The sequence below is a fragment of the Oryza sativa genome, chromosome 11 (genome assembly GCF_034140825.1).
Source record: "Oryza sativa Japonica Group chromosome 11, ASM3414082v1".
Lineage (NCBI taxonomy): Eukaryota > Viridiplantae > Streptophyta > Magnoliopsida > Poales > Poaceae > Oryza > Oryza sativa.
The window spans coordinates 29741826-29765184 of record NC_089045.1 but is presented as its reverse complement, the minus strand read 5'-3'; the positions used below and the strand labels follow the sequence as shown (position 1 = coordinate 29765184).

At 42.9% G+C, this 23359-nt stretch overlaps 2 protein-coding genes across 4 annotated transcripts; one reads left to right on the top strand and one right to left on the bottom strand.

Annotated features, from left to right (window-relative positions):
* Positions 1-5426: 5426 nt before the first annotated feature.
* On the bottom strand, positions 5427-9484 carry LOC4351143 (disease resistance protein RGA4-like). The gene is made up of 2 exons (XM_015761428.3): positions 8586-9484; positions 5427-8338 (listed from the first exon to the last, which is right to left on the bottom strand). Exons 1-2 carry the CDS (start codon positions 9422-9424, stop codon positions 5884-5886), a joined length of 3294 nt encoding a protein of 1097 aa, XP_015616914.1. The 5' UTR covers positions 9425-9484; the 3' UTR covers positions 5427-5883.
* Positions 9417-18652, top strand: LOC107277465 (disease resistance protein RGA5-like). 3 transcript variants are annotated; one of them, XM_066305439.1, is made up of 7 exons: positions 9417-9552; positions 10031-10358; positions 10446-11637; positions 12391-14535; positions 17260-17367; positions 17785-18081; positions 18216-18652. In XM_066305439.1, exons 3-7 carry the CDS (start codon positions 11318-11320, stop codon positions 18559-18561), a joined length of 3216 nt encoding a protein of 1071 aa, XP_066161536.1. In that variant the 5' UTR covers positions 9417-9552; positions 10031-10358; positions 10446-11317; the 3' UTR covers positions 18562-18652. The 3 variants fall into 3 exon arrangements, with proteins under 3 accessions (XP_066161536.1, XP_066161538.1, XP_066161537.1); XM_066305441.1 differs by lacking the exon at positions 9417-9552 and having other exon boundaries at positions 10210-10358; positions 10446-11066; positions 11363-11637; XM_066305440.1 differs by lacking the exon at positions 9417-9552 and having other exon boundaries at positions 10218-10358; positions 10482-11637.
* The last annotated feature ends 4707 nt before the right edge of the window (positions 18653-23359 follow it).

Sequence of the window (23359 nt, the reverse complement as noted above, 5' to 3'; positions counted from 1 at the left end):
GAATATTAACCGCGTAATATATATGTATGGAGCATATGGTAATATTTGTTCTAGCTTCATCCATGTTTATGTACGTGTAGAGAGAAATTAATTATGTGGCTAGCAAGCCATTAGATATCTAATTAATAGCAATTAATTTTGATACCTATTTATAGTTGTTCAAAGTGGCTCTTACATATTCATTTACGACTTTATTATCTGTTGATCTCCAATTAATTGACTCCTAAAAAGTTAAAATGTTGTTTAAAAAAGACACAATTTAGAAACTTGAAAAGCATGTAAACGAAAATCCAAACTATGGAATTGGGAAAAAAAAGAGGGTCTTAAACTCCTTTATAACACCCTTGTCTTATAGTAAGAGTTCTATTTACCTGTACGACAAATAGTACAAATTCCAAATACGACGTAGCATAATCATTATTTTATTTTTACTTTTATAAGTTTTTTTTTAATATTTTTATAAGTGTTTTAGTGCCACTCAAGAGTTAGAAAATATAACCAAACAGTAAAATATTTTTTTTAAAGTCAAAATGTAGTGGATATGGGTTTTTACCCATAATTTAATCAGAAGCAAACTAACAACAAATCAACAGATGATTTAAAAAAATACCGGATTAAAAAAATTAGCGCTGTGATTTAAATGTTATAGCTGTTTAAATTTGCTTTGCGACATGTGTAGCATAGGTCATGGACAATGACGTTCTTTCCCATGGGTTTCCAACCCATCTCCCTCGTTTTTCACGTGCACGCTTTTCAAACTACTAAACTGTACGTGTTTTGTAAAAATTTTATGTAGGAAAGTTGCTTTAAAAAATCATATTAATCCATTTTTAAGTTTGTTATAGCTAATGCTTAATTAATCACGTGTTGATCTATCGCTCCGTTTTCCGTGCGGATGGGAGGGGTTCTCAACCTCTCAAAAAGAACACAGCAAGTAGGGTTACTCATCAATAATTATTCTATAATCAACTCTCGGTTTCAGCTTATATAAAGCTAAGTGTTGAAAAAAACACAACCCATGGTGCTTAATTCTTCTCTCACTACATCACACCTTTAATTTTCTTTTTATGTTATTAACAAAACTAATCATCTCCATATATGATTTAATATATATGTAGCAAAGCGGTAGCGCTGCAACAGTCGTGATCACCTTAGATGCCTCAGACACGACGCTTTGTCACGCGTGTGAAACACAAAGGTGCAGACATGTATTGTGCAGCGGGTCAAAAAAGAACTTCGGACGCTTTATTTATTAGCAAACAATAGATCCGATGATTTATATAATGGGTCCACCAATTCTAGTGTAAGTGTAAATTAGTTAATATAGATTTTAAATTATTAATTTAATGGGTGCACAATATAATGGTGTATACTTTATTTTAACAATGCATTATTTGAGAATAATAGTCCAATGTAATAAAAAATACATCCGATGTTTTAAATAATGGGTCCATTGGTTTAAGTGCACGTATAAATTAGTCAATATAGATCTTAAAATGTTTATTTGATAGGTACACAATATAAATTGTATAAAATTTATTTTAAAATAGTGCATTATTTGAAAATAATAGTACAAAGAGTATGCCAGTTTAAGTAGAAATTATCTTACATTATTGATTTAATGGGTAACATATAATGGTGTAAATTTTATTTTCAAAAATTGTAGAGCTAATTTAGTTACGTGTGAGTTGCATGATGGTAGATTCTTTGTTTGTAAAATTATAATTATTTAAATAATATATATCCATTATATAAATAGAAAAAAGAAGAAAAAAAGGGGAAAAAAGAAGGGAAAGAAGCGTTCATACATGGTGTACGTACCTATACCTACGTATCACGTATGCGCGAGAGAAGGATGAGAGGTGGGACCCATAGTTTTTTTTTTATATCAATTTCATCTAACGGTATATAATATTGGACCTACCAATTTAAGTGAAAATTAAGGGGCAGATGTTTTGCTTTTTTCTTAGAATTTCTATGATTTCTCTAATTTATTAGAGTGCCACATGGCTGCTTGAGAGCGTTTGTAGAAAGTTTAATGGACTTTTAGTATATAATAGATAGATAGATAGATAGATAGAAGATGGCAAACCAAAAAGACAATGTCAGTTGGGTCTTTAGGCAGTTTTTTCTCAAAACAGGTTTTATTCCAGGTTTTCCATGTAAAATCAAAGTGTGTTTTGATTCTTATTCTGTGATGAACAATTGGCATTTGAGATTATTGGTTTTGATATTTGGAGATTATTGTTGAAGTGGTTTTGGAGATGATTGGATTTGCAGGTGAACAGGAACTGCTGCTGGAGTTTTGGTCCGATCGGACCGGACATGGGTTGCCGGTCAGACTGGCGTGTATCGAGCGGAGATATTGTGTGCGTATGGGATGCGGAGTCGAATTTGGATGAAGTCCAAATTTGGTACAATCGAAGTTTGTAAAATTTGTTTCTTGTACGAGAAGGTTTTCTAGGTGGATTAGGACTTTTTTATAAGTTTGATTCATGGTTTTAGGTTGCATACATCATGTATAAATAGAGAGGGAGGGTGTGGCCTCTCGGCATTGTTTCAGAGAGTATTGAGTTGGAGAGTGGGGTGGGGCCCCCCACTGACAGTAGTGGGGAGCGTCGCTGGCGGTGGCGATGGGGTGGACAAGGGTGGCCGTGAGGGGCTGACCGCGTCGCCTCCCGGGTCGCCCAACGAGAGCGACACAAGAATCCTCCAGTCACTTGTCTGGTTAATTATGCAGGGTTAATTCAGTTAACTAAAGCTCGCTTCAAATGTACCACAGTAAGCAACATTGTACGTCAAGAGATTATTTTTACTAGGTTTTGGTAGCATGAAAATGGTGCAAATTATGAAATTACGTAGGTTACTTGCATCTGAAATTCAGAGTTAAATCTGCAAGATATGAAATGATTAGCTTTGTTTTGTCTAGTACTGTAGTGTACAGAGAGTGTAGACTGTAGAATCGTTATGTCACGGTTGTCACCGACTTGGACAATGGCGACCTGTAATCAATCAAATAACAGGTATATAATGGTGAAAAGTGCAAATGTCCTGCTATTCAGAGGAGGTTTTAACGGTAGATGCAAAATTCATGCCCTAATCATAGGTGATCGACACGAGAGCTGACGCGTGTGTGATTGACTGATTGGTGTGGTTCGGAGAATAAAGGAAAAGAGTTCACTTTGATTCCCTTAAAAGTCAGCCGAATCTAATTCGTGTTCCTTAACCAGAAAACCAGATAAAATGACTCCTCGAACTATTGAAACCAGTGTAATTTGACTCTCTTAGTGGTTTTGGAGAGAGGTTTCGCTGATGTGGCGCTGACGTGGCAGTGTTAACTAGGTCTTCGTCATACGTGATATTGACGTGGTACTTATATAACATTATTAGAATTTAAAATATATATGTGGGACCTATTTATCATTCACACACAAAAAATACAATGGGACCCACTGACATGTGAGGCCCACATGGTCATCCTCTATCCAACCTTTCTTCCCCCTTCCTCTCTCTCCTTATCTCATCCTTTCTCTTCCTCTTCGGCCAACGGCGAACACCGGTGCGGCAACATGGCGGTGCTAGAGCTGCGGGTACAGGAGCGGCACAACAACGATGGAGACGGCGGCCAGGGAAGCGTACGATGCCACGGCGACCAAGGCGGGGAACCTGCCACGGAGGAACACTTGCACCCGTCGTTGGTGATCGAAGCACTGCATGGTCCACTCTGCGGCGGGCGGGAAGGCGAAGGCAAGCTCCGATACACCTTTTGCAGCTTGGTCGCCGCCCCATCCTCTCCGCTGCCACTGACGCTCCAGCGACCTCGCCCACCCATCTCCGCCGCCGCAGCCATCTCCCTTGCCACTGCATGCTACTCGCCGCCATCGCTGCCACCTCTTCCGCCTCTATCCGCGCCAGCACCACCCCGAAGCGTCGCCCACCCTCCCGCTCGCCGCCACCACTCCGGCTGCCGTCCGCCCTGCTGCCCGTTGCCGCCGCCTCATCTTCCACCTCTATCCGCGCTAGCACCACCTCGAAGCGCTGCCCACCCTCCCGCCCGCCACCACCAGTCCGGCCGCCGTCTGCCCTTCTGCCCGCCTCCTTTTTCGCCTCCATCCGCACTAGCACCATCCTGAAGCGATGCCCACCCTCCCGCCCGCTGCCACCACTCCGACAGCCGCCCGCCCTGCTGCCTGCCACCGCAGCCGTCTCCTCTGCCGCCGCCACTCCAATCCCGTTCCACGCAGACGGCCAATGGGAAGAGAGAGAGATATACTCCCTCCGTTTCGAAATGTTTGACACCGTTGACTTTTTAGCACATGTTTGACCATTCGTCTTATTCAAAAACTTTTATGAGATATATAAAATTATATGCCTATATAAAAATATATTTAACAATGAATCAAATGATAGGAAAAGAATTAATAATTACTTAAATTTTTTGAATAAGACGAACGGTCAAACATGTGATAAAAAGTCAACAGCGTCAAACATTTTGAAACGGAGGGAGTATATAAGAGGGAGAGAGGCAGGAAGAAGAAGGGTAGGAGAGAGGATGACCATGTGGGCCCCACATGTCAGTGGGTCCCATTGTTTTTTTTTGTGTGAATGACAAATGGATCCCACATATCTATTTTTAATTCTAATATTACACAAGTGCCACGTGGGACGGAGACCAAATCAATACCGCCACGTCAGCAAAACCACCCTCCAAAACCACTAAGGAGTCAAATTACACATGTTTCAATAGTTCAGGAAGTCGTCTTATCCGGTTTTCTAGTTAAGGAGTAGAATTAGAAAACGTGGCACAACAAAGACGTGTTTGTGCATGGGCCTTTTAGTCGTAACTGGACCAATCACCGGCCTAACAAGCATGGGCCTTCTCTCTCCCTCAATCTGGCCCACAATTCAGCAACCACAACCCCCGACGATGGGGAGGGGAAGAGCGGCGCGCATGGCGGCGGCGACGACGAGGGGGAGCTCCATCTCTTGCGCTGTTCCTTCTTCCTCCGACCATCAGTCCGCCTGGAATCCTCGTCTGCATCGCGCCGCCTGATTCAGAGGAGCCACACACACGGTGAGTCCTCCGCCGCCGCTGCCGTCTTCTCGTGGAATGGGAATTACTGTATGCCTTGGTAGTGTTGTTCTATTGATTTGTTGAATCCTGGTGCAAACGAAGCTCTGTCAGAATTTACAACTGGTTTTTTTGTTTGGTTTCGTAAGATTGAAGAAATTCGATGGCTACATGTGCAGTTTTGTACAACACACTCGGTACATAGTTTCGGTATCCCAATATATACCAGTTTATATTTTACAAACAGGATAGACTTCACTTAACTCAGCAACAGGTCAATTTTACACCTCAAATTACAAAAGCAGGGCATTTTAGCATTAAAAATGCATGTTATTTGTTAAGAATATTAGGGGCATTTTAGACTTTTCACATCTCTTGTACACATTTATACTTGCCCTTTAGGGCTGGATCAAAGTACAGTGAAAAATCCCCAAATTATCCCCTAAAGTTACATTATTGAACACCCTAAACTTACACAAAACAAGGTCAATTTAGACCCTGAGGCCTGAACATACAGCCTTCGGCGACTTTTGGACAAATTCACTTCCTGGCATTCACTTCTTTCCAATAGACTTACAGACAACAACTCATTTCAACGAAAACAAAGCATTTTCAAAGCTCTAGGCACGTAAAGTTCCACACTAATGTAGCTAAACAGTAACTGTAGGAAGTACACAACAAGTAGGGAAAGACAGAAATCTGGACCATGTAACTGTCTAACAGATGTACTGAACAGAAATAAAGATTGCTAAGCTTTTCTTGCAAATTTTGAATTGTATTTTATTGCAGTCTGCTGCAGTTGAATATATGTGCTAGAGATTCGCAAACGAATGCTGGGGTGCTGCCTCAGTGGCTGTTACTACCACCGGATGAACGATCACCTGAAGCCGAGAAGAAGAAGGCTCTGAAAGTCTCATCTTCTTAAGGCTAGAATCCAGTCCACCATCTGAACCTGTTGGCTGGGCTACAGAAAGTTTCCTCTTTTCCCCTATGGCACAAGGTTTTTCAGGCTCCTCGCTTTCCATCGGATCAACCTTTCTGAACAACAGAACTCTTGGCCTGTTTGGGTGGTTCTTTGCTGCCTGTTCCCAATCTTGTCTTGTTTGTACAGTCACTGCAGAGTCGATGGTGATTTCCTTAAGATGTTTCAGGTGTCTGATCTCAATGCCGGAAAGACCAACTAGACCTTGACAGAGCAGCTGAAGCGAGACGAGGTTCGATAGAGCCCCTTGTTCAATTGTTGTTAGAGCTGAAGTCATAATTTTCATGACAAAGCACAGGCGTCGCAGGCTTGGGAATGCCCCAATTTTTATTTCAATATTTTCAAGCTTGTCTGCGATCAGTTTGAGGTAAAGAAGTCTGTTCAGTTTGATTAGTGCTGACAGATGATCTTGTGTCAGTATAGCTGATGAAATGCACAGCTCAGTGAGACCTGACAGCGAAGTAACAAATGGAGGTAACCGGAGTAACTTGCCATGTAGCTTTAGTGACCTTAGATGGTATTTGGAATCTTCAGAGCATGGCTCCAAATCAATTGAGCTCAGAAAATTTTCAGAACATTCTTCACAATCAAGTGAGAGAGAACGGTCACTATCCCTGTCAATCGGAGTCCTCGTGAATTCCTGAATGGCCCGTGAAAGATCAGCGATGTAATTACTGCTACCTGCAACATGCTTGCACCATACCTTAACCTTCCTCAGTTTTTTCATATGACCAACAAGTTGCAGAAATCCTTTGCCCTCGTCAGTGATAAATCCTGCTAAAGTTCGCAGGTTGCTCTTATTTGAAGAGAAGAATTTTTGTAGTTTACTCTTGTTCACATTCTTCAGATCATCTTTATGAAGCATAAACTTTCCAAATAGGTGAGCTAAGTGGGGAAGCATGATTGCTTCAATGGGCAAAAACTTTATCTCGGTTCTCCTTAAATCCAGTGTCTCTAAACACTGAAGCATAAACTTTCCAAAAAGGTGAGCTAAGTGGGGCAGCATGATTGCTTCAATGGGCAAAAACTTTATCTCGGTTCTCCTTAAATCCAGTGTCTCTAAACAATGAAGTCCTTCAATGCTCCTCGGAAGCTCACTGATATTGCCCCCAAAGCTCAGGTATTTCAGATGCCACAGTTTGCATATGTGTTTCAGATGATCGTCATCTAGATTGTTCCATTCTTGTAGATCCAAGATTCGTATCAGCTTGCACTTGCGAAAATATGAAATTGCATCACTTGCATCCCCAAAGATTGTCAGAGATCGGACACGAGATAATTCTTCATCAGATGTGACGCATTCTCTCAGTTCGCCAGCATGGACAGAAAGGTGGCGTGCATTGGTAGTATTGATTCCAAGTCTTGGATGATCATGAGATGATGTCGCGATGAATCTCTGGGTCAAGGACTTGTTCAGCAAAAATTCATGCATAATTCCGTGAGTTTTGCACGTCTTTACTTCAGAATTGTTTCTTGTGTCAATAGGCTGAATGATATGCCGGTCAATAAGCTTACTGAAATTCTCATCGGCAATGTCCTCTTCGCTGCGAAGAGAATCACTTCTTGCATATCCTTCAGCTAACCACCGCCTGATTACAACTTTCTTCTTCAGAGGACGATTGCTTGGGAATATACCAAGGTACAGCAAGCAACTCAGAGCATAGCCAGATAAACTGTCATAGTTGTCAAGAAGCACCTTCCTGAGTTCAGAAAAGTTGTCATGGCCATGCTTCTCTTTCAGATGAGAGCCCAGAGTACGGCATAATTTAGCACAAAGCTCTCCTGTGGGCTCACTTGAACTCTTCAGGTAATCAGAGACACTGACCAGAGCAAGAGGAAGACCATCACATTTCCCTAATAAGGATGCTGAACCTTGCTCCAATTCAGGTGATCTAAACCCTGGAAAAGCTAGTTTTTTGGAGTCGTCTTCACCCAGGGTGTTCATTTGGTACACATAACCACTGCCATGGCTGCACGGGGCGGACCCAGACCCCGGGCAAGCTGGTCCACGGCCCGGGGCCTGGGATGGGAGGCCCATTAGAGAAGTATGTTTTTTAACCAGGAAAAAGTCTATTGGACCTCCTTTTACCATGTAAACTTTGCGTTGGGCTGAAATTTCCATGGAGCGGCCCGGGCCTTGGCCCATTTCTGGGTCCGCCCACATATTAGCTACTGACTGAATTGTTGTGGTAAGTATTATTCTACTGCTTGTTCCATTGTCTTCAAAGGCTGACCTGATGATGCTCCATTGATCCATCCCAATGTCATCTATCACAATTAAATACCTAATAACCAGATTGAGAATTGAGAAACAAATTTAGTAAAACACATATTCTACTAATGTAAAAATTGACAATAGTCAGTATATGCTGCATGACGATCAAATTGAGAAATGAGGAGCAGAAGTGCAGTAAATATTAAAAAAAATTTTTGTCAATAATCATTTGGATCACTGGAATAACTAATTAAAACAAGAAAATTTCATGGAAGTATTTATTTGGGTTCTTGAAAATTAGAATTCTTTGCAGTCACCTCTTGTCCTTGAGGTAGTCTTTGAACGAAGCTTCAAGACGCTGGCCGTCCACATCCATGGCATCGTCGGGACGCACTTGCTGGAGGACATCACGGAGGATCCCCCTGATCTCCGGCGAGCCACCGGCGGCGACCCACGCACGGTGGCGGAATTTGTCCTTTGCTCGAGGTTCATCGTAGACCGCCTTGGCGAGGGTCGTCTTCCCCAACCCACCGAACCCCACGACGGAGATCACTCGCATCTGCACCGGCTCGCCCTCCACCTCGTCCAGCATCGAGAGGAGCTCTTCGACGTCCTCCCCGATGCCCACCGGGCTGCGCGCTGCCCGACACGGCGGCGCGACCGCCGCCGATGACGACGACCCACCAGCGATGAGAATAGGCGGCGGATTGATGGTGAGGACTCGCTGGTGCGCTTCCCTGAGGCGTTTCTTGAGCTTCTGGATCTCGTCGCCGAAGCTCGAGCGGCTCTTGACCTTGCTGAGCTCGTGCGTGACCCGGCGCAGCAGCGATGCTCCGGCGCCGGCGCCGCCGCGTTTGTGGTGGTTGCAGGTGAGGCGGTGCAAGAAGCGGTCGACGCAGTCCTCGATGTCGTGCGCGAGGTCGAGCATCTCCTCGGTGTACAGCCGCGCGACGGCCGTGCGTGCGGCGGCGTCGCTCCTCCCCATGGAAAGCTGCTGGTCGTCCATGGCGGCGGCGATCATGCGGAGGTCTTGCTGCAGGGAGTGGCTTTCTTGCGCGAGGCCTCTGTGCTTGTTGTACTCTTTCTCCAGCGCCATGAACAGCCTCCCCATGACTGTCTTCAAGAATGCGGTCGCCGCCGCGGACTCCATGGACATGTGCCAAGGATGAGCAGCAGCAGCAGCTTGGGCAGCTGCTCTGCAAGCCTTGCATCCTCCAAGTCGTCTGCTAAGTCAACAGCTCAATATATGCGCGGATATCCCCAACTGAGTGCAAAATCAGACAAGTAAGTGCATTCTTTTCACAAACCTCTGAATATTATTATTATCGGTTTTCAGATAATCATATCAGTGGCTTTATATCAGAAAAATAGTTTTAAGTTTTAACAATCTTCTTCAAAATTCAGCACTGTATTTTTGAAAAGGTTTTGTGTCACAACTTCATGAGTCATGACGTATTTCACATTCCAGTACAGTACAAAATAGGTGTGCTCTTAGTGAGAAAGGATTCTGTTTATTTTGGTGTGTGAAAAAGCCTGTTTACTAATTCCTGTTTTCCTGTATGCATAGCATAAAAGCCTAAAGGATGATATATTGCTCTTTAGCCATTCAAGTTTGTCGCCAAGATGTTTCTTTTTTTTGTCTATGGTCAAGTGGGTCGTGAATTTGCATATCATAATTTGTGAAACTTTGACAAGTAATTCTGCATTTTGAAACTGTAAATAATGTGAAGTTTGAGGGTTGATATGCAATTCTCAATTTCAGGTATACTTGAGAATTAGTGTGTAAAGCATAATAGCATATCCTGGATGGCTGGATCTGGATGGTGCTCCAGTGCTTGTCAATTGCGTATAGTAATCATTATTTAAGTGTCCAACTGCTACACTAATGGCCCCATCGACTATTCTAAAGAGAACTAGCTGAATGGCCTAGAGAGTAGAGACAATGAATTTGACCAGACGCCACATCGCCAGAGGGGAAAATTTCGGACTTGGAAGCTAGGAAATGAATCAAAATGGAACAACTCTCCCCCAACTCCGACCGCTCGGAAAGCTCGCTCATCCTAATCTGATATGATGCCTTCAGCTTCTAGGTTCAGTAATCCCCCTCTTATTTGTTTTAGTGATTCATTTGATGCCTTTTAGCTTTTATTCAGTAATCCCTCTCTTGTTTGTTTCAGTGATTCCAATAGTATTATTTGATTCTTGTTCGGCAGTACACCTTGCAAATCTGTAACATATATGCACTCGATTTGTCTTGAGAGAAGATATCTATGGAGGGCGCCATGTTCAACCTCCCCAGGAGGCTGGAGGAGCTGCTGTGTCATCACGGTAGCATGCTGCCCAAGGGCGCAGACGAGGAGATACCACTCATCAAGCAAGATCTTGAGGAAATAATCTCAATCCTCCATGGTCACAGTGAGCCAAAACTGGAGGACCATAGCATGGTGGTCAGGTGCTGGATGAAGGAGGTGCGTGAGCTCTCTTACGACATCGAGGACAGTATTGACCAGTACGAGCATGCCGCCAGGTCTCAGAATAGACCTAATATTCACCACCGTAAGTTCAATCGGTGGCGTGGAAACAAGATCCCATGTATTCCCCAGAAACTGAAACAACGGTTGTGGATGGCCAACAAGATCAGAGAATTCAGCCTGCGCATCCAGGATGCGCTTCAACGCCATGCCATGTACAACAACCTCGGTGGTGTCGCTGGTACTGCTTCTACTACTAGAGGAGATGTATGCTCTGCCACACCTTGGCATCCCACAAAGACGCAGTTCAGAGAGCATGTCGACAACGTCCGTTCTGTCAGTATAGATGTCGATGGTATGGAAGCTGCCCTGAATGACTTGAACAAGCTCAAAAACTTGCTTGCTGGCATCCCGACTGCTTCTCTCGTGCAGTTCAGGGAGCATGCCGACAAAGTCCGTGGTATCCACACCGATATAGAAGCCATCCTGAACAAGCTCGAAAACATACCCCCTGGCATCACCACCACTACTACTACTACTACTAGAGGTGATGTATCTTCTACCTCCTCTAGGCATTCATGGAGTCCACCTGTCATGTTGGCATTGGCGCCGCCATGAACAAGCTTGAAAACTTGCTCGATTTGTGTGGAGAGGAGAAGCTCAAGGTGGTGTCCATCGTGGGAGTTGGAGGAGTTGGCAAGACTACGCTTGCCAACAAGCTGTACCGCAAGCTTCGGTGGCAGTTCGAGTGCCGGGCATTTGTGCGGACATCCCAGAAGACTGATATGAGGAGGCTTCTCATCAATATCCTCTTACAGATTCGGTCGCACCAATCACCTGACAATTGGAAGGTGCATAGCCTGATTTCCAGTATCAGGACATATCTGCAAGATAAGAGGTACGTACAATGTTTTCGGGGTGTAAAACTGATTTATTCCTCTCTTTTTTTTGTTTCTGTTTGCTACTAATTGTTAATCAGTGCATTTGCCTGTTATACTGATACTAAAGTTATCTTCATAAGTATAAACAGAATTTTTTAGTCAAGTATTGAATACATGGGTTCAATATTTCATTGAATCATGGCAGATCGATAAGAAAGACAGATACCGGCTCCTCTGAAGTCTATACTACTGAATTATATGTAATGTGTAACATAACAATAGCAGGGGGTGTGTCTGTTGCTTGCTATCCCTGATATCAGCCTTAGCCACAATTAGGCCTCATTTGGCAAAAGATATCCCACCCATCAAAGGGTAAGGTTTAACCCTAGCCATCCATTCTTGTCACCTTATTTTATCTTAACAACCACTCATTTCCTATCCTAATCCCACCTCTTATAATCCATTTGCAAAATGGGGCCTTAGGGCTGGGTGCCTGATTTGTAATCCTATATGCTTATTCAACCTCCTCCCCCATCCCGCACACATAGGCCCAATCTATGAGTTATAATAGTCTATTTGTTGGATCAAGCCATGCCTTTTAATCGTTTTTGGCCTCAAGATGGCTGTTATAAGTTGCATAGTGTACAAAATCGAGAGAAAAATACACCTTAGACCTAATGTTTACCATTTCATCATGCAAATTCTAGCAGGCACTAACAATAATTAGAGCTTCCATTTTGTTATGTTAAAAATTCTGCCCTTAATCGCAGGTTCTTGATCGTAATTGATGATCTATGGGCTACATCCACATGGGATATTATTAAGTGCGCTTTGCCGGAGGGTAACAAGTCTAGCAGAATACTGACCACAACAGAAATTGAAGATCTAGCTTTGCAATCTTGTAGTTATGACTTGAAATTTATTTTCAAGATGATACCTTTTGGTGAGGATGACTCAAGAAAACTATTATTCAGTATAGTCTTTGGCTCTCATTCTAAGTGTCCTCCAGAAGTCAGTGAAACATTATATGATATTGTAAGGAAATGTGGTGGCTTGCCGCTAGCTATTGTCACTGTTGCAAGTCTTTTAGCAAGCCAGCTTGATAAACTGGAACAATGGGATTATATAAACAAATCCTTAGGTTACAGTTTGATGGCAAATCCTACTTTGGAAGGGATGAAACAACTACTGAACCTTTGTTACAACAATCTTCCTCAGCATTTGAAGGCATGCATGTTGTATCTTAGTATGTATCAAGGAGATCACATAATTTGGAAGGATGATTTAGTGAATCAATGGATAGCTGAAGGTTTTATCTGTGCAACTGAAGAGCATGACAAGGAAGAAATTTCAAGGGGCTATTTTGATGAGCTTGTTGGTAGAAAAATCATCCAGCCTGTCCATATCGATGACAGCGGTGAGGTTTTGTCCTGTGTAGTTCACCATATTGTACTCAATTTTGTTACATACAAGTCAATAGAAGAGAATTTTATTATTGCAATAGACCATTCACAGGCAACTATAAGATTTGCTGACAAGGTTCGACGATTATCTATTCACTTCAATAATGTAGAAGATGCACCTCCACCTACTAATATGAGATTGTTCCAAGTTCGGACAATTGCCTTCTTTGGGGTCTTGAAGTATATGCCTTTCATTATGGAGTTTCGACTTATTAAAGTTTTATTTCTACATTTTTTGGGTGATGAGGATAGCACCGGCATTGTTGATCTCACTAAAATTTCAGAACTTGTCCGACTGAGATATTTGAAGGTCACCTCTAATGCCACCGTAAAACTGCCAACCCGGTTGCAAGGTCTACCATATTTGGAGACACTGAAAATAGATGGAAAAATAAGTGAAGTTCCAACAGACATTTATTTGCCAGGTTTGCTGCATCTTACTCTTCCTGCTAAGACAAACCTGCCCAGTGGAATTGTCCACATGACATCGCTTCGTACAATTGAATATTTTGATCTCAGCTGTAACTCAGCGGAGAATCTATGGAGCCTTGGTGAGCTGAGCAATCTCCGGGATTTGCAGCTCACCTATTCTGAAATACATTCTGACAATCTGAAGGATAATATGAAATATCTTGGATCCATTCTGGGGAAACTCCGTAATCTCACATCTATAACTTTATCGCCTCCTGGCTCTTCCTGTCCAGATACTCTACATATTGACAGGGATACAAAGACGAGGATCAATGTTGATGGCTGGAGCAGTGTGTCCTCTCCACCAGCCCTTCTTCAGAGGTTTGAGTTGTTACCATGTGTTTGCATCTTTTCTAACCTCCCAAATTGGATTGGGCAGCTTGGAAACCTCTGCATTTTGAAGATTGGGATAAGGGAAGTAACAAGTAATAATATTGATGTTCTCGGAGTATTACCAGAGCTCACTGTTTTGTCACTTTATGTCCACACAAAGCCTGCAGAAAGGATTGTCTTTGACAATGCAGGGTTCTCAATCCTCAGATACTTCAAGTTTATATGCAGTGTAGCATGGATGAAATTTGAGGTTGGTGCAATGCCTAGTCTAAGGAAGCTCAAGTTAGGTTTTGATGTCCATAGAGCAGATCAGCATGATATTATTCCTGTTGGCATCGAACATCTGTCTGGACTTGAAGAGATCTCTGCCAAAATTAGGGTCGCTTCTACTGCTCATGATCATTGTAGAAGATTTGCAGAGTCAGCTTTGACTAACGCTATTAGGATGCATCCAGGACGTCCTAGCGTCAACATCCGATGTGTAGATTGGACCTTTGATGGTATGGATGTTAGCAATGCCGGGACACGGGAGGGAGAATGCAGGATTCTGAAAAAACAACAAAATATCGTGAAAGAAAGCTCTACTGAGAAGTCTGCAGTTCTAGAAAAGGATCGTGGGGATGGAGCAAATAAATCTGATGAAAGCAGGTATGGATAAATTTGTCACACTAAGAGCACTCATTACCAGTTTTTGTAACGCTAGATTGTCACTCTTCTCCAACTACAAAACATAACTTTTCTTGGCTGACTAGTGTCAGAAATAAGAAAACTTTCACTAGATGTGCACATACACATCTCAAGAGCAAAATCCAATAGCCTCCACGAATGCACATAAATACAAACAAAGTTTAAATTCAATCAATTCAACTTGATCTAAGCCTACAAATCACAAAACATGTCTTCAATCTTAATGAACTCCTATTAATTTCAATTTGCAGTAAATGTTGGTTAGGGCTATTAATTAATGCATAATCCTAAAACAACATTGCTCTTCTTTTTGGGTATGCTGATGCCTAAGTCTAATCCTCCATGCCCCCCAACCAATCCACCCACCCTTTAATTGTACTCGTTGTCAACCAAATGAGATTCATCTCCTTATTTGCTCCCAGTTAAAAATTCCTTTTTTTAGAAAATGGATTAAAATCCAACTTCTACACCCCAAAACGGGTGTATACAGCCAACGACTAAACAAGAGTGCATAAATTCACTTGTTTCAAAAGGTTCACACAAACCAACACCAAATGAGCACTTAGACTCAAAACCCTATGACTCGCGAGCCCTTATACCACTACTCTTGTCCCTCTTCTATCTCTACCTCGTCGTCACTGGAGCAGGTAGCCGGAAGCCTGAGTGACCACAAGAAAGGGGGCGCGACAGGATCTCTCCCGTTGGGTTTGGGCCTCACCCACAGTCGTAGTGGTTGAAGACGATAGATTTCTTCTGAGGATAGATGGATTTGCCTTGCCCTGAACTAGCTCTGCGTGGGGAAAGTGCATGGTGGTGGTGAACCAACACAGCGGTCATGGGTTGTTGCCTAATATCATGATATGTGTGTTGGCTAGGTGGCCTTCGTCAGTTGATCCAAGGACAGTGACAGCCAAATCCGACACTTTTTTGGTCGCCTGCGTTCCCTTGGCTGGTTTTGAGTGTGGCGGTGACTGGTGCAGCATGCAATGAAGCAGGTTGCAAGGGGATGAGATTGGCGGGACGACAAGCTGCATTTATGGTGGCATGTGGGCATGATAGTGGGCAAGGCCTGCTAGATCTAGCCTTTCCTTGCTCAGACTCACTGGTGGCGGATGGCTACAGCTACGCGAATTGCTACGTTGTTAGGGTAGGCTAGTTCTGCTTCTCTCTCTTCCTTGCGTCCACAACGGGATCCAACGACAGCAAGCAGATGGCACGACGGTGGCAGGGTAGGCTAGATCTGCCCTTTCCCCTCTCTCATGCTTGGGCGTATGTAGTGGGGAGCTCCATGAGGAGTGGTGAGTGCCAGGTGATGGTTGCTTTGTGCATTGGAAGAAAGCTGGAGAGTGGTTGTGTTGAGGTAACGCTTAGTGTGGTTTCTACGTGACAAGACTTGGCATGTAAAAGATAATTAATTTATGTCTAGGAAGATTCCCGAGGTCGAAGTAAGTAGACAAGCGATGTGGTAGGTAGATGCTACATAACGATAGAGCAAAGGTTATAGCTCTATCATAGAAGAAGATTTGAATCATAGGGCATGTTTGGGAGAGCTTAAGATTATGAGAAGCAGCTGGTGAGAAGTTAGCTGGTGAGAATCTGGAGAAGCTTCTGGCTTCTAGTTTATTTTCTGGATTCTACAACTACATATTCTCAAAATCTATGTGAAAATCAGGACTGTTTGGTGGAGCTTTTAGCAACTGGAGATTCTAGGTGAAGCTGCAGTTGCCAGAAGCTCCCAAACAGGCCCATAGTACTGTAGCTCGATTTTTTGTAAGATATATAGAGTCTAAGTACCTATGTTTTGTAACTTTTGGATATGTGTATCCACTTGTGGATATAGGTGCTGGATTTTTATCCATTATCTTAAAATATAAAGACTAAAACGCCTAACAACTCCTCCAACAAGACCTCTTGAAACAAATATCCAAAAGCACAAAAAGACTAAGGCTACTTTCAAAGGAGTTGATTGGCTCAACTTATTAACGCCACGTGAATCGGGGCATGTCATTAACGTATGATTAATTAAGTAAGAACTATTATAAACTTCAAGAATATATTTATTTTATTTTAAAAAACTTATATATTTTTAGGAAGAAAACATGTTATTTAGCAATTTGGGAAATGTGTTCACGATAAATAGCTGAGGGAATTCCCTATATCAATCTATTCTAAGCTATGCTTCTTACCTAGAAATTCCCTATATCAATGTAGAAGAAAATCCTACAAATTGTCTAATTGATGGGAAGAAAAGGAGAGGGTATAGGGGTGGCACCAAGAATTCAATTATAATAGATTAGCTAGTAATACGATTGCGGGTGGCTAAATTTTAATTATTTTTAGCATTGAATCATTAAATATAGGTGTCCTTTTGTGCTCTTTCTTTTGATATTTGTGAACTTTACATGGTTATATAAATGACGCCTCTGTGGCATATGGTTATATGAATATACCGTATGCATATGGTGTATATTTATAATATTTAACTATGTGCAAATATGATTGAGGTATGCTTTTACGATCTCACTTAAAAAGTGTTATAAAATTGATTTCAAGTCTACCATGCACGCACATGTTTGATGCTGTTTTTCTTTTTTAAGCTATATATACTATCTGTAATTGTTTGTGACATTACTCGTAAACTTCAACGACACGAGTGTCTGAAAATTTCCGGCTTGCTTCTAACAGGGAGAAGCTACCTATGGAAATGTGGCATGTGAGGAGTAATACGGAGGATGACGGCCTCAGCTGGAGTAAGTACGAGCAGAAGGAGATCCTCGGCGCCAAGTTCCCAAGGTCAGTGGGTGGGGTGGGTAACAATGACGGCACCTAAAACTTTTACTGGCACATACTCGCAGCTGTGTATACATGTACAATTTTTTCCGTCCTAAAATATTACTAACCTAAAATAGGATTTGCCAATCCTAAAACAACAAAGGTTGCTCTAAGGTGAATAAATCCCTTAAATCTTATCATTGGTTGCAACATTTTGGGATAGAGAAAACACTACTACTATCTCTGTTTTAAAATATTATTACCTAGTACATGATTGGATACTTTCTAGAGAATAAATTTTTTAATCATGTATTCCTTTTTTTCAATAAAAAAAAACCTAGTACACACAGCAGCTGGTCATACTAGGTAGCAATATTTTAATAAGGCGGAAGTAGTAGTATATGTGTGTACGCTTATAGTCTTAACACTTAATTGCAGAGCTTATTTCCGGTGCACACACTGGAACACGAAGAAGGGATGCATGGCGACCAAGGAGGTGCAGCGCGACGACGGTGACCCCCTCATGTTCGACATCGTATACCACGGTGAGCACACTTGCACTCAGACCGCGGAGTCCAATGTCGACGAACAGATCAGATTAACGCGAACGCGAGACAAGAAGGTAAAGAGAACGAAGAGGAAAAGGCAAGTGAGGGTGACCTCCGTGCCGGCGGATGACGGCTACAGCTGGAGGAAGTACGGGCAGAAGAACGTCCTCGGCTTCAGTTACCTAAGGTCAGTGGCTTACTATACGACGGTCGATCGATCGACTCACTGCAGCATCTCTGAAACGTACTGATTGCATGTGCATGATCGAGATTTAAACTGGCTAATATAAATCCATCCATCCATCGAACACTTGCGCACAGGGGTTACTACAGGTGTGCCACCAAGGGCTGCCAGGCGTCCAAGCAAGTGCAGCGCCACGACGACGGCTTGCTCTTCGACGTCACATACTTTGGTGAGCACACCTGCGCTGATCAGCCTCAGGCAGCGCACTCCAGCGACCAAGTACAGGTCACATTATGGCCGCCTGCCGTAAGCCCAGAGCAACCGCTCACACCGCAATCCGGGCTCGAGCAGAGCTCCACTGTCACTGTTACTGCATCAATACAGAGCACTACCCATAACTCTAGTATCATTGGGCCTAGAAGATCCAAACGAGAAGTCCACACCAACCCAAAGTATATGGGCTGTGATTGGGTTACTGGTTGAGGAAGTCTATAAATACTAGAAGGATCTTCTAGAGGCGTGCGTTGTAATTGAATCAAAACTTCTATCTGAAGAAAATCATTCCTCCTCCTAACTCTGCTTCCTTTTTCCTCTACTCTGAAATGCTCTGTTCTGTTCTGTTCTTCCTTCTCATCCCCAATTTCATCTGTGATTCGATCTAGGGTTCGTAACATCTTGGTATCAGAGCACGATCCTGGAGCGGCCGACATTCAAGACGCGTTTGCAAGGTCAAGTGGACGCCATGGAGAAGCAGCACGAAGGCTTCAGGAAGATGCTGTCCAGTATTCAGGAGGCGATCGGCGCCATGTCGGTGAAGCAAGGCGAGGTGCAGGAGACGATGAACAAAATGGAGAAATCCATTTCAAGTTGGCGACCTCAGGTTGATGCTGCGGTGCAGAGCTTGCAGCGCGACATGGAGTTGCAGAGAAATCAAGTCGGTGCGGTGGAGCGACATCAAGCGGAAGCTGACAAATCGTCGAACACCTCGCAGGCGTTGGAGGAGCGGGAGGAAATTGCTCGTCGCACATCTCAGTTGCCGACGTCGCCAACCATGTCTCTGCCAGTATCGCAGGCGTTGGAGGAGCGGGAGGAAATTGCTCGTCGCGCACCTCTGTTGCCGACGCCGCCAACCGCGTCTATGCCAGCCTCGACTGGCGAAATTGGTCTGGATGGCCACCGCATTTCAACTCAGTTCCGGGGGAGGGCATCGGGGGTAGTCACTACTCTCGTCCCACCTCCGGGCAAGGGTACGCACTCTCTACCATTTTCTCCTCGTGTTCATCCAAATTTTTCGGAGTTTGTTGGTCGCGAGGAGAGTGGGGGATCAGAGGGGCGTGGGTACAATCACAGATTGCCAAAATTGGATTTTCCCCAATTTGATGGCAGTGATCCTCAGAATTGGCGTTTAAGATGTGAACATTATTTTGGGGTTTATGGCACTCATCCAGATTTATGGGTTAGAGTAGCTACCATTTATTTCATTGGTCGAGCTGCATCTTGGTTACGTTCTTCGCGAGCTCATTTGCTTTGTGGGAATTGGGGAGTTTTTTGTGATACGGTGGATAGGAAGTTTGATAGGAATAGACACCTTCAGCTTGTTCGTCAGATTGATCAACTCAAGCAGTTAGGGTCGGTGAATGAGTATTATGAGCGTTTTGATGATTTGTGGAGTCAGTTGTTAGTTTATGATCCAACCTTGAGCACTGTTAATTTCTTCCCATCTTTGGTGTCCAAGGATGGGAAGAAATTGGGTGATCACGCTGCTCGAATTAAAAGTGCTTACCCTTTACCTTTACCACCACCCAAATTTGTGCATGCTGGCAAGGGAGATGATAAAAGAACAGCTGAAGTTCCTAAAGTGGCCAATTCTTCTGATAAATTGGTTGCTCTCAAGGCCTATCGACGAGCTCAAGGTCTTTGCTATGTTTGTGCTGAAAAATGGTCTCCTACTCACAAGTGTTCAGGATCAGTACAGTTACATGCTGTTCAAGAACTCTTCAGTGTTTTGGCAGCTGATGTTTCTGAGGGTGAACAGGATGCTGATTCTACCTCTAGTCTGATGGCTATTTCTTTACAGGCCATTCAAGGCACGGTTTCTGCACATACTTTGCGATTACAAGGGTCCATTCAAGGCTTTGATGTGTTAATTTTGGTGGATTCAGGCAGCTCTTGCAGTTTTCTCAGTTCAGTGGTTTTACCTCATCTTACTGGTGTGAAATCTTTACTTACTCCGGTTCAAGTAAAGGTAGCCAATGGTGCTGTTCTTTCTTGTACCTCTGAGTTGCCGGCTGCAAAATGGGAGGTTCAAGGGCATCAGTTCTCTACTGATTTCAAACTGCTTCCTTTGGACAATTATGATATGATCTTGGGTATGGACTGGTTAGAGAAATATAGTCCAATGGATATCAATTGGCAGGCCAAAACAATTCAGTTTGGTCTTCATGATAAGTCAGTGGAACTTAAAGGAGTGGTACCTGAATTGGATAAATGTGATCTGGTCTCTATTCATCAGTTACAGCTGTTGCACAATCAAGGAGCTGTGGAGTCCTTGGTTCAGCTCACTGCCAGTGACGGCTCTAGTTCTTCTCAAAATGTTCCAAGTTCAATTCAGTCCATTTTGGATGAATTTGCTGACATTTTTAATGAACCAGACGGGTTGCCACCTTCTCGATCTTATGATCACACTATTCCTTTGATTGCTGGAGCACAACCAGTCAACATTCGTCCATATCGTTATACACCTGATCAGAAGAATGAAATTGAAAAACAAGTTCAGGAAATGTTGAAAAAAGGTATCATTCGTCCTAGTTCCAGCCCTTTTTCTTCTCCTGTGTTGTTGGTTAAGAAAAAAGATGGCACATGGCGTTTTTGTGTGGATTACCGACATCTCAATGCCATAACCATCAAGAATAAATACCCTTTACCTGTTATTGATGAATTATTGGACGAATTGGCGGGTGCTTGTTGGTTTTCTAAGTTAGATTTGCGCTCGGGATATCATCAGATTCGCATGGCTCCTCAGGATGAACATAAGACTGCATTTAAGACCCACAATGGCCATTTTGAGTTCAGAGTTCTTCCTTTTGGTCTTACCAGTGCTCCAGCCACTTTTCAGGGTGTTATGAATTCTGTTTTAGCAGCTCAATTGCGTCAGTCTGTCTTGGTCTTTGTTGATGACATCTTAGTTTACAGCCGTTCTTTGGAAGAGCATAAGAATCATCTGAGACAAGTTTTAAGCACCTTGACACATCACCAATTGAAGGTTAAACTCTCCAAATGTTCTTTTGCTCAACAAAGTTTGGCTTATTTGGGTCACATTATTAGTGCTCAGGGGGTAGCTACTGATGAGGAGAAAATTATTGCTGTCAAGGATTGGCCCACTCCTCTTTCTGTCAAAGACTTGCGTAGTTTTTTGGGATTAACTGGTTACTATCGCAAGTTTGTCAGAAATTATGGTGTTATTTGTAAACCATTAACCAATTTGCTACGAAAAGGGGTATTGTTTCAATGGACTTCTGTTACTCAGGAGGCTTTTGTAGCCCTCAAGACTGCTTTGATTGAAGCTCCTGTATTGGCTTTACCTAATTTTCAGCAACCTTTTGTTGTTGAAACGGATGCATCGGACAAAGGGATTGGAGCTGTTCTTATGCAAAATGGTCATCCCATTGCATTTCTCAGTAAAGCACTTGGACCTCGCACTCAAGGCTTGTCTACCTATGAAAAGGAGAGTCTTGCAATCATGTTAGCAATTGATCATTGGCGTTCTTATTTGCAACATGACGAGTTTGTGATTAGAACGGATCATCGCAGTCTATCTTTTCTAACAAATCAGAGATTGTCGACCCCTTGGCAACAAAAAGCTTTGACTAAACTTTTAGGTCTGAGGTATAAAATCTGTTATAAGAAAGGATTGGAGAATGGGGCTGCTGATGCATTATCTCGTCGACAATCTGATGGTTTGGAGGAAGTGTCTGCCATTTCTATATGTTTGCCGGACTGGCTACAGGAGCTAATTGATGGTTATCAATCTGACTCGGAGGCTCAGAAATTACTTCAAGCTTTATCTGTGTCAGGTGCAGGTCCATCTAACTTTGAAGTGCAGAATGGCATTTTGTATTTTAAACATAGAATCTGGATTGGTCATAATAAACTTTTGCAACAAAAGATTCTGGCCAATTTACATACTGCAGCAGTGGGGGGTCATTCAGGAATTTTGGTTACTTATCAAAGAGTTAAGCAGTTGTTCTCTTGGCCAGGCATGCGCAAAGATGTTCAGGAGTTTGTTCAACATTGTGATATTTGTCAAAGAGCTAAATCTGAACATGTTAAATACCCAGGGTTATTGCAGCCATTGGAGGTACCTTCTCAGTCATGGCAAGTAATTACTATGGATTTTATTGAAGGTTTACCCAAATCAGCTTCATTTGACTGTATACTGGTTATTGTGGATAAATTCTCTAAGTTTGCTCATTTTTTACCCCTGAAACACCCCTTTACTGCCTTTGGAGTGGCTCAGCTTTTCATGGAACACATACACAGTATACATGGTTTACCTCAAGCTATTGTATCTGACCGTGATCGAGTGTTCACTAGTTCTCTTTGGAAGGAATTGTTTCGCCGAGCTGGTACTCAACTCCGAATGAGTTCGTCGTATCACCCACAATCGGATGGACAAACTGAGCGTGTGAATCAATGTGTGGAAATGTTTTTGCGCTGCTTTGTTCATTCTTGTCCTTCTCGGTGGAAGCATTGGCTGGCCTTGGCTCAATATTGGTACAATACGTCATTTCATTCAGCCTTGGGTATGACTCCTTTTGAAGTATTATTTGGACACAAACCTCGTTACTTTGGATTATCCACCTCCTCTGTTGATGCTCCTGGAGATCTTGCAACTTGGTTAAGTGAGCGAAATGACATGAATACTTTGATTCATCATCATTTGTTGCGAGCTCAGCAACGGATGAAGAGCCAAGCTGATTTGAAGCGATCTGAGCGTTGTTTTGTGGTTGGTGATTGGGTGTTCATGAAATTACAACCATATATTCAACAATCATTTATGACTCGCTCTAACAGGAAGTTATCCTTCAAATATTATGGTCCATTTCAAGTCTTACAACGAATTGGATCGGTGGCTTACAGGTTACAATTGCCTGCTCACAGCTTGATACACCCTGTTGTCCATGTGTCTCAGCTCAAGAAGGCTCTCGCACCATCTGAAGCAGTTCAGCCTTCTTTGCCTGTGTTAAATCCTGATGCTGGTCATTTGGCAATTCCAATCAAA